We start from the raw sequence: 12,251 nt of genomic DNA, 5'->3' as shown, positions 1-12,251 counted from the left end.
AAAAGCAACAGTTAGAAAAAATATTATTGATGAGCAAATTAATTACACAAGAAAAAGGCCTTTTAAATGAGAAGATTGATATCACTCTCATGACTGCACGCTAAATATGAAGCTTACTGCTCGTTGCTGGGCAACTGGTTTGTACCAAGAAATTGTCTAACCCCCCATAAAACATCAATTTGTCGTTTTTTACACTTTGCTTTTTGTACGGATCAACAAACATAGACATATCACATAATGATTAGTGAGCTTTAGCAGTGCTGTTAGTTGGATTTTGTTAGCTTTAGACAGAGCCAGGCTAGCTGTTTCCCCATGGTGTCTCCAGTCTTTATGCTAAGCTAAGTTAGATAAGTTATATTTCCCAAAATGTGGAACTTTTCCATTAACAAACATTGTTGGAGTTTGGAGAGAGCACCGAGATGTGCTGTATATCTATCTAAATTAGCGTCTTTGCCAAAAATGTTGAACTATTCCTTTTAAAATAGAAAAAAATAATTAATGAATGTTAAAAAAGCAAGAAAATAAAGCAAGAAAGAACAAAGTACTGAGACTGGGAACAACACGAAGAGATGAAAGCATGAGAAAGCAAGAGATGAGAGCGCCTTTTCACTCCTTCCATCTTACCTCACCTTTAATGAACAACACATGCTTAAATGTTAAACGTCATGTTGTAAACGTTTCACGTGAGGCAACAACGAGGCGACGGGATGCCCGTGAAGCGTTGTTGTTTTACATGAAAGCTGTGTGTTTGTTTATGGTGTGCTATACCTTTAAGAACTGCTGGCCATAGCCCATCCCAGAGAGGATGGACCCATTAGACTGATGAACAGAAAGAAAGAGAGAGACATAAACAGAGAGAGAGAAAGGTTATACAGTGAAAAAAAAAAAGGATAACAACAGTGAGAGAAGTGAAGATATAAGGGAGTTTCACGAGTAGGAAAAGGAAACAGCAGAGGATAGAGACTGAAGGAAGGCACTATAATAGTGAAAGGAGACAGAAGAGAGACTCTGGGAGATAAAGAGAGAGGACAGGAAGCAGCTATCTCTCCATCTCCTCCATGGTGTTGTAGGCGTCTATGGGTCTGTCAGTCAATCAGGACGACAGGCGGACACACTCAACTCGCCGGCTCTCTCTCTCGTCTCCCGGCGCGCACTCACGCTGATGACTTTGCTGTGTGTGTGTCTACAGATGGCAAACCTTGTGACATCGCTGTGCTGTGTAGTTCTGGCCGCGGTGGTGGTAGCCTACGCTCAGAGACGTCAGCTTGGTGAGTATGCATTTTATCTTCTTCATTGTACTGTACCTCTTCTCTGCCGAGGCCTGCTCCGCTTCTTGTTATTTCACCTCGTCTGGCCGCCGTGCTCTTTTCTTCCTCTCGACTTCCTTGTACTTTTTTTTAACCTTTTTTCAACCTCTCAACTCTTGTCCTATACTCAACTTAAATAATTCACCTCTTCTGTGCTCAAATTGTCCTCTCTCTGCTGTGATTGAAAGGTTTCTGCTTGTTATAATACGTGATCGTCGACGTATACTGTGATCTTCCGTGTTTGCATAAACTTGATTTTACGCTGCTTGAGATGTTGTAAGAAGAACAAATCTTTATTTTAAATTTTGCTTTTGTTGTTGTTATTGTGATTTAGTTGAACACTTTTGGAGTTAGGGTAAGATTTGCTGTGTGTTTCTGAGTGTTAGCTGTGATATTTTTGCTGCGAGGTCAAAGGTGCAGTAGAGAAGTGGCAATGTACCTGTGAGAAAGCGTAGGTGCAATTTTCCTCACTCAAAAAACAGCGAAACAATAGCTGACCAAAAATCTGCGTGTCACCCGTCACTGAGTGGTGCTAATATTTTGCCCGCATTGCCAAGGCTACCTCCATAACAGACTGATGATCATGAGCGTGTTTCAAATCATTTTTGTAATGAGGTTTTTGAGGGAGAGAAGAGAAGCTGAAAATGCCCTCCATAATGCAGACAGTGACTGCTCTTCTGAGAGTTCAGACAAGATGTGTGACCTTAAATTAGACCGTGTGCGTGTGTGTGTGTGTGTGTTTAACAAGGGGGTCAATTTGTCACTTGACTTTTAGCGGAGTGGCTTATTAGCCAATGAGGCCGGGCCGTTTGAGTCAGCTGATCCCAAAGAAAGAGTCTAAGGAAGTCAATAAGTCCCCAGTGACGCACATCACTATGTCACGAGGTTCATACACACACAAGCACACACACACATAAACAGAGCAGAAATGGCTTATATGAAATAGGAATGTTTTCTTTGGGGATTAGGTGAAAGCAGCAGAGAAGGTAAGTGAAAGAGGGAGATGGAAAGAAAAAAAAAAAAAAGGAGGAAAAGTGGATGAAGACTGGAAGATAATGAGCAAATAGAGCAGGGTGGAAGAGGAAACAGAAACAGATTGAGAATGAAAGTCAGGAGGAATAACAATTGATGTTGGATGGGAAGGAGTGCAGGATAAAGAGCTGGATGGTGAACCCCTACTTTTCCTTTCAACAGTGTAATTGTGAAAACAAATTTACTTTCATTCAAAAGCAATTATTAGCTTTACAGGATTTGATATCCCCTTATTTTATTTTAATAGAATTTATCTCTGTAAAAAAAAAAAAAAACACAGATAATTGAAAACGACGTTAAGCTTGTTACAACAGACTGACTTCTCTGTGTATATTTTCAAGATTTTTTTTTTCCACCATAAGCTGTGTTCTACTGATCTAGTATTTTTATATTTTGTGCCGTGCAGAAAAGCCGAAAGGAAGTGAGGTAGAGTGAGCAAGCAGAGTAACGAAAGGAAAAAGGTGAAAGGGAAACACTTCAGGGAATAACGTGTATGGATAGAGAGAGAGAGGAATGAATAAAGAAGGAGAGCTGTCGGCTCTGTCTTTGGGAAGAATTGTTTGTAAGTGTATGTGTTCTGTCTTTCCTTTCTTTTTTCGCACTATATAGAATCAGCTGCCACATGCACGCACACATGCACACAACACAAATGCCTTTATATGTCATAAGATGTCATACCACACATGCATAATAACAGCAATCATATAGGGATGCCAGAAATTCAGATCGATACCATTACCAGTGACAATCCATGATTCTCGATACCAAGGTTAAAAACAAAAGTAAAACAATAAATCCCACGTACTTCAACATTGCATTCAAGTTTTTATTAGGCAGTTGACAGGTCATAACTCCCTCTCTATTATCGATTTTATATTGCTGTGAAAACATCTCCTTCAAAACAACTGTATTGATTCAAGTTTCTCGCCAAAAAACTACATTTTGCAAGATTTTATTTGAACACATCATGATAATGTTGTGATTTACCTTCGCCCCAATATTATTATTATATTATACTGTATATAACTATTTTCTACTACTAATCACCATTAGTCATAAGCGCTGACGGTATCTACGGTACCTGCGCTACTGTAGAAAAACTAGTACCGTCACGTTTTTAAGAATTTTGGCATCGACTTGGTACCGAAGTTTCAGTTCGTCAACGTAACGTCTGACATTTGCACCCGAAAACTTACACACACACTCACTGTACATCCACACCCTTAAACTCACACAGAGACACACATCTGCCTGTCTTGGAAAGTGCCTTGTTTCTCTGACAAATTGGTAGCCAGTTTGATTGACGGGACTCCCTGGGGTATGTCCCACTTGGCAGACAAACACACACACACACACACACACACACACACACTCAGGGCAATGCATGTGCGTACATAGTCAGTACAGAGGGATTGAAGGGGATGAACTCTCTTGTTAGGTCTGACTCAATTTGTACAAAATGCACATACAGAGGCGCACACTGTCTTCGATTGTACTCGTGTGTGTGCGTGCCACATGGACTGTATAGGAAATCCATTCGAGACTTTATAATTAATGACAGCAGCGTATTGCCGTCGAACAAAGACAATGAGAAACACCGGTAGAAAACATCCTCAAACGAAATCTGACAAATAGATACAAGCCCTCACGTATATACAGAAGTCAGTGTTGTCTGGAAGAAGGAGATGGAAAGTGAGAAAAAAATAGCCAGACAAGCGAGAGAAAGACACGGAGACATGACAGAAAGACGGACAGGGAATAAGACAGGGTGGAGCGAGATGTTGCGGAGAGACAGAGGAGCAAACATAGCGGAAAGAGAAAGGTAGAAAACAAGAAGTAGTGTTAGCATTAGATGGTACACATTTATGCAGAAATACCCTTTTGAGTGTTGATTACTATCAGGAAAGCTGTTATTATCCCTGTGTCAAGTTAATATATAGTCCATGCTTTCATTCAAATATTAATTTAAAGATTCCAAGCCAAACGATATTGTGAATTCAGCAATAATACAAGTAATTGGGTGCACTTAAACTAATAAATAAATTTAAAGTTTTGTTGCAGCTTCTTCACATTAGATTCTTATACAGGATTTTTTTTCCCCCCCTTTTTAAAACAAGAAAACAAACAAATAAATAAATAAAATCATTAGTTATATAACTCATAAAAATGCTACAAAAGCTATTTCTGGGACAACTAATTGGCCAGATATTTAATTGCCACTATATGTCATTTAAAGTATATTTTTTACACCAGTATTGCATCAGTTCTTCAGCAACAACACTATTCCCGCCCAACTATTTTTTTTCTGGTTTTGAGGAAAGTTCATTGAATGTGCCATTTCCATTCAGCTTTTGTAATGTGATTCATGTCGACTCAAATAAAAGAAAACCTCTGAGACGGAAGCCCTAGCAACAGAAACGACAGACCCTTAATGAAACATCACTTTAAACAACGGAGGAAAAAGAAAATAATTGAAAGCTATAAACCCGCAGAGGGAAAGGGAGTGACACTCAGAGGTCATGCCAATTTAAGCTTCCTTGAATATGAATTTGATTTTTGATTGCCAGTGATAAAAAACAGGCGATGAGGTGGTTCGAAGGGGACAGGGATGATATCGGGTGGGTGGGAAAAAGACACAAGACGGATCCGGGGGGAAAGACATGAGAGAATACGAGAACAGATGACAGATGAAGAGGAGAGCGTGGGAGACACGGAGTCAGATATGGGCCGATGCTGATAACAGTCAGCTATTCAGACAGGTTTTATGGTATATTACGTATACATATATACACACATAATCCCTGTTATCCATATAAAAAAAGCAAAGCATTGCTTTAGCCTCAGAAAGAGAAGAGTGTCAGAAGAGTGCTGCTGAATGTTAACAAGCATTTCTTGGAATATGTACAGGTTTTAGCGTCTGCTTTAACTGTGAAGTATTTCCCTGCTGTTCTTGAGCAAGATGCTGAATGTCAACTAGTACCAGACAAGCTGTGTTGCTCTGCTGACCCCGACCTCTGAACCTCGAGGAGGAGGAGGAGGCGGAAAATATCCCTTCAAGGATCAATAACATTATATTTATTCGTTAGTATTAGACAGAAAACAGATGCACTGTCGGCAGAACAAAAGTTCAAGAAAAATACAACACGTTTTTTTTATGCAAGCCCATAGGCAGCATAGTCCCACGCTGAATGCTGCACAGCTCTTTTTCTTTTTCTTTGCATGACTATTCATTCTATTTAAACCTTTAGGTTAATATTAATATTAGGTTAAACCAATATTATTACTGTTATACTATTTGTAGAAAAATTAAAAAAAACATGTTTTTATTCATCCAGCTATTCTGCTTCAATCCACACGTTGGCGTTTAGCCTTTCAAAAACAACATTTTCACAGTCAAAAACCTGCTCTCCTGCTTGCTGCACACTAAAAGAGGCACACACTTGTATTAACAGAGCGGTCTAGAAGCAATCTAACAACACTATAAATTACATTTATATAACCACGATTTATTTTAAGGTGATGACGTCATAAAATGTGACAACAGACATTTGAATCTTCATTCGAAAACCTCAATAGAACCTTTGAATGTTGGACATGTGAAGACTTAAAGTACATTTGCGCTCAACGGCCAATTGAAAAACTTTCAAATCAATCATGTCAAACTACACCCATGAGGTGAGTGCAGTGTTTGGTGTTTTGAAGACTGAAAGACTGACTAACCAACAAGTGCTTAGGCGCAGTATACAGATTAAAAACGACATATTCAAATGAAACAAAATACATTACTCATGGTTACCCTGGATGTCTCTGTTTCTTCCAGATTATTCTATGCCACTGGTGATAGAATCACTCACATTACATACAAAGCGAATCCTCTCGAGCATTGAGAACCTGAAGATTGATCATGGCCAAAATGAGCCTTATTTTCTTTCCGCTATTTGTCTCGATCTCTCTTTGTGTCTCTTTGCATCTTTTATAGTCTCTGTTTTCCCTGATTCCTGCTTCATCTGTCTCGCTGTGTGTTTGTCTCTATCTCATTTGTATCCTGAGATATACCAGAAAGTCCTAGCCAAAGCAACACAATGTCATTAACAGGGTGCCTTACACAGTAAATACTAGGAACAAGCACAACATGAATACCAATGAGCAAAGTACAAGAGCACTCAGTGGTGGAGGAGGCGAACAAAAGGGAATTAGATAAAGAATGAGGAAAATCTGGTGCAATTGAGATTGTTTTCTTTGAGTTTGAGTAAATTTTTCTATTTTGTTTTTTTTATGACAGCTACATCTGCCTTGCAATGTGTGTAAGAAAGAGTGTGTGAATGCGGTGACATCATGCTGTTGACTGTGAGAGCATGTTATTTATGGGAGTCCATATCCTGATTGAGAGCCAAACGTTTCCACTCATAATCATTCCCTCCATCTCTCTTCCTCCCCCCCCTACTTCTGTGTTTTATATGCCTTTCTATTTCCCCTCCCTCCTCCCGTCTTCCTCCACTTCACCGTCCACATCATCCACACTCTCCCTTTTCCCTCCATATCTGCCATCCTCCTCTTCTTTCCTCGTCTCTCTAATTTCTTTATATTACTTCCTGTCTCTGGATGTTTTTTTCTCCCCCTTCACTCCATCCCTGTCTCCATCTCCCCCTCTTCCTCTTCCTCCTCCCATCTCTCAATCCATCACCCAAGTGGTCAACAGCAGATTTATTGGCCATGACATCATTTTGCCCGCTGACGCTACACCGCCGTCACTAAATGTTTTTTTGTGCGTTTCATGTCTGCGCTTTTGCCGAGCTTCTTTACCTCACGCTGATCCCATCTAATTACTATGGACAGAGGAGCGAGAGAGAGGGAAGAGAGGCAGAGAGCAGGAAACAGAGCGGCGGAGGGAAAGGGACAGCGGGAGAGTAGGAGGTTAACTCTCACACTAATTCCATGGTATTACAGCTGTCAAAGCTGTATTTATTTCTCGAGCATTCGACACGTGCTGCTGTGACTTTCCAACATGCCTGGGCGTACGCTTTTGCTACGCTGCAGCCTTATTGATCCACAGCCTTGTGAATGGATCATGTTAAATTTTTCAAAATCCATTAATACTATGCATGGTGTGCAGATGTTCATATAGGCGGATGCAATTAGCAGTAATAGCTACAGCACTCAAAAAGCAAAATGGGAAAACACGCATTATTGTGGATATCTATATAATTAGATTTGCTATTATATAATAGTGGCTTTTCAGGTAATAATTTATCTTTTCACTCAGGAAATACAGAACAACGCTCACCAGCCGGAGCAAAGCCAATAGGAACGCTCAATAGGAACGCTAGCTCTCTGAAATGACCTGTGATTGGCCGACGTCTAGATTTTTTCAAGCCTGAAAACAGAGCCATGAGGAGGTGCAGAAGTCTAGTTATCTCTCAGAACTCTTGAATTACAATATGCTGAAAGGTTAAGATGGAATTTTTGCCCAATGATACCCAAAACCTTCCGCCTACTGAAGCTTTAGACCCAGTATATACAGTACATGTCAATAATGTGAGTATTTATCTTCACTGTAGCTTATAGTCTGAATGTAAATGTAGGAAATGTAATTACTGCAATTGCAGGGACATTTTTAATTATGTTTTTCCATGTAATTTTACCAAAACAGAGTTTTCTTCTTCGTTTTTAGGTACGATGTTTAGCTAAAGAACATCAAAAGTATTCTTCTTCTTCCTAGGAAATCTGCCGTACCATGCATGAAAATAAAGCAAACTTTGCACATAGGTCCAGTCCTATGCTAAACTTCCTCAACTTGCTTTGTGGACCAATAGTCCTGATAGTGGTGCGACGGCAAACGCCTAAAGTTTAAAATTTTAAAAATTCATACCAGATCAGCCATACGTGCTACATCTATCACTAAAAAGGAGGGCCAAGTGAGAGGAAATGTTGGTTTGCAACCTGGCAGGAATAATGAAGTCTGTCACTCTGTTTTTCTTAAAAACTGCAAAACTAATTAAACTAACCTCACCCCACATTTTTGCTCAATTGACACCAAACTTGCTGCGCTGCATCTTCAGACTGTCCTCCACAAATAATCCCGCCAGATTTTTGAATTACCAAATATTTAGCCCACGGTGCGTCAAAACGTTTTAGTGTAAACAGTACTGTACACAGCTACTGCACATTCTCGCTAAATAAAGCTCCAACGTTCATGTAAATAAATGACAACATTTGAAGGTCATGGTAGATGTAGGTTAGTAAATTTCAGAATTTTATCTCAAAAACTGCATTTTTGACAGTATTTTGAATTCTATCCTCATGTGAACCATCGCACTCAGTGGAAATCAAGTATTTTTAAACATCAGTTTGTCACTTATGGAGCAATCAGTTTTTATTAAAATAAATTACAGACTGAATGAGTACACTAGAAGTACTCAATTTCTCAGAATTGTGTCTCGAAAACAGAATTTTTTACACTATAAGTCAAAGTGTGATGTCATAGTGTGAAGTGGTAGTTTCCCGGCAGTAAGCTCACCAAGATAGTATCTTGCCCTTGGTGTCTGAGGTTGTGAGTTTGAGACCCGACCGAGACCGAACGAACATGCTAATGCCTTAAAGGATTAAATATGATGGACTGTCCTGTACTTCTCATGTGTCTTCCTCCTTTTCCTTTTTTCATCTTCCTCCTCTTCTTCCTCCTTCTTCTTCCTCCTCAAAATGCCATGACCCACAGCTGTGCAGCAACTATAATTAAACATAGTAATTGCAAAGTGGCCTCCCGTTCTGCTCCTTTGACCCAGTCGGGAAGATTTCTCATTTAGGTTTGTTGTCTAAATGATTTTCATAATAACACAGAAGAAAAATGGAACAAAAGAGAAACAAAGAATCATCACAAGACCATGCATAATCACAAGGCCTAACCATCCATAAGTATAGAGTGAAAAAACTCAATACAAGTAAGAATCACATCATTTGGTTTTAATGACAACACAATGAGAGATGTTGGATTATAAAGAATTCCTGCTGGCATAAGTAAAAGTTCTTATGATGGAAGCACTTGAGAGATCAGCTGATGTTTGTGATGTGTGTATATCTCTGCGCCTTTTTTAGAAGTACAAAAGACAAATCCAGACAACTAAACATGTTCAATTATTCATGAAATTTAACCGCGCTCTGATGTTTCATCAGAGAAGACAGACAGCTACTGTAAATAAGCAAATAAGCGCAGAGATTGATGCGCGCGTGTGCGATGCGTCTGCCCTGCTATGTCTTGTATGTGTAAGCCATGTATGTGCCGGCAGGGAACCTTGATCGCACTCATTATCCTGAGTAGCACTCAGTGTAATCAGTGTTCCCTGTTTGGCACGCTGCTTGTATTAAATTCAAGACGGAGCTCGACCAATTGATTGACTGACTGGATTGGCAGATGGATTACTGTCAGACTGACTGGATGACTGGCAGGGAGGCGAAGTGAGGCAGTGCTAATCCCATTCAGTCATGGCTTTGAAATGCAAGAAAAAAAAGAAGCATAAAACCCTCCAAATAATAACAGCTTTAAAGTGAAATAATCACATTTATAAAACGTATCACAGAATGCAAATTATGCTCATTTCCGAATTGGAAACAGTGAGCTTTGTGTACTCTTTTTTTATTATTTGTTCAGTACTCTGTGCCTCAAATAATCCATAAGTAACTGAAATAATCTGATTAGTGTTTGTTTGACACACACTGTTTACATTTTTGACCAGGATATGAGTAACTGTAATGAACTATGTTGTATTTTTAAGTACCTGAGTGTGATCATTAGCCAAATTGACCATTATGGAAACCAATGCAACCCTGGGCTAGTTGATTCACCAGCTGATTAGAAGGTTGGCTGGCTCGATGGTTGACAAACTGTTTATTCAACTGCTTGGCTGACAAATTCTTGTCAGTTTTCTCAATGTAACAGTATCGCATCCCTTCTGGAGGACCTACAGGCGGGAAGATTGAAGACTGAGTGACTCGTTGGCCGACCGAGCGAGTGCCTGTCTGATTCCAGAGACACTGAGAAGCTGATAGGGTGGTTGATTGACACTGATACGGAGAGGTTACGTTGTTGCCTTTTGATTGGCTGGTTAGATTACGGCACTGGATGTCTAACTGAAGAGTTGTTGGACTTGGCTGTGTGAAAGAGGCATTTAGAAGAGGAACAAAAAAGGAGAATAGTTTCTATTTGAGTGCTATTGTTTAATACACTGTAAGTGGCATGTGGAGAAGGAGGGGGGAGGAGGAGGAGGAAGATGTTGCAATAAAAGATAATAGAGAGATACTTGGGGCTTTGTAAAGAGAAGAGAACGGGAGATCAAAAAGTTATTTAGTTGAAACCGGAACAAATACAAAGAGGCGGATAAAAGAGAAGCTGTCTCTAACATGGTTTGTGTGTACATCAGTTGGCATGTGCGCCTCCGTTGAGACGTGAAGAAACAAGTTGCGTGAAATGTAATGCTGCTCATCAGTGGTGGTTATTATCTTCATCATCGTCAATCAAGTTACTCACTGAATTAATGTTCATTCGGAGCTGTATTAAGCAAATATGGATATTTTATCAACCTGGATCCAAGACGGAAGCGTCTATCGGAATTCAACTTCAATAAGGACGCCGCTCCCACTAAGCACACAAAAGCATAATTATCCACTTCGTCAATCAGCCTGTATTGTCTCTCCTAAATGTGTGTCATATGTCACGAATCTGACAAAAGACAAAACGTGAGATATAAGGAAACATACATCCATGGAATCCACTATTGTTTAGTGGTGAATGGTCTGTAATTGGGTCCAGCATAGACGCAGGGTTCCCGACCGTCTGATAAGATCTGTCTGGTAATGGACCATTTCCAACCAATCCCGGCCCTTTATGCTAAGATATGGAATCTCAGAATCTCACTGTCTGAGCCGGAGTGTTTGCGTGCGAGTGCGTACATGTATGTGTGTGTGTGTGTGTGTCCTGTCCAGCTCCTTTAACTCATTAATTTATTAGAAGGGATTCCCAGTAAAGCTTTGATCAAGGTTCTCTCTTGTCTCTCTGATGGCTCCTTCCCAGAAGGCTTTAGCGGTTAAAAACACTGTACATTGACATGCAAATTCCAGCTTGCTCCATTGTGGAAGCTGAATAATAATAAGACATTATGATCTAGGGATGTCACGTGAACCTATACATCGGTACAAAGTCTATACCAAAATTCTGAAAACACGACGGTACTCGTTTTTTCTACAATACTGCAGTTACTGTAGGTACCAGGGTTTGAGACTAACGGCGTTACGTCAACCCGGGGATGATTAAAAGTTTCCAACTAAAGCTACATTGTGAACAACAAATCGGTGTTGAAATCAGCAGGAGGAAAGCTAGTAATGTTAGCAGTGGGCAGCACCGTCCTGCTTGGCTAAATGACAGAGCTAATGGCTAACATATGGAGGTTGTAAAAATGAGTATTGGGCGAAGGTTATTTATAGCGCTATCATGATGTGTTCAAATGTAATCTTGTAAAATGTAGTTTTTGTTAAGAAACTTGAGTTGGATCATCAGGGATTAATAATGAATTTGCAAAAAAACAGTATGCAAACGATAATAAAGGAGTTTATGTTGAAGTACATGGGACTTATTTTTTTTTACTGTAGTATCAAATTGGGTATTGTGAGTTGTGGAATTACACTGGTATGTGGTAAGTGTCCTTGGGCACGACAATCAAAGCAACAGTTGTGTATGACTGACCTCTGACCCCTCGATGTTGCAGGGAGCAAAACAGAATTCACATTACTCATCCACGCCTCAAAATATAATATCAATATAATGCTGAATCCAGATCTCCCACAAATCCCTCCACACTGTCCTTTTATCCGCGCCCTTGTGATACGGCCCTCAACAACATTGAAAAGGAGCACGATATGGGA

At 39.9% G+C, this 12,251-nt stretch overlaps 1 protein-coding gene across 5 annotated transcripts in view; it reads left to right on the top strand.

The window, feature by feature from the left end:
- Positions 1 to 12,251, top strand: part of cntfr (ciliary neurotrophic factor receptor) — a 270,120-nt gene that overhangs the window by 109,631 nt on the left and 148,238 nt on the right. For 3 of the 5 annotated variants that reach the window (XM_037752393.1, XM_037752394.1, XM_037752395.1), the window contains one exon: positions 1,190 to 1,268. In XM_037752393.1, the coding sequence (XP_037608321.1) occupies positions 1,190 to 1,268 (79 nt within the window). Of the gene's footprint in view, positions 1 to 825; positions 1,269 to 12,251 lie in introns of those variants that run through there. The other 2 variants (XM_037752392.1, XM_037752391.1) reach the window with 2 other exon arrangements.

The sequence above is a fragment of the Sebastes umbrosus genome, chromosome 19 (genome assembly GCF_015220745.1).
Source record: "Sebastes umbrosus isolate fSebUmb1 chromosome 19, fSebUmb1.pri, whole genome shotgun sequence".
NCBI classification, from domain to species: domain Eukaryota; kingdom Metazoa; phylum Chordata; class Actinopteri; order Perciformes; family Sebastidae; genus Sebastes; species Sebastes umbrosus.
Note: the sequence above shows the minus strand (reverse complement) of the source record. Positions and strands in the feature narration are given on the sequence as shown.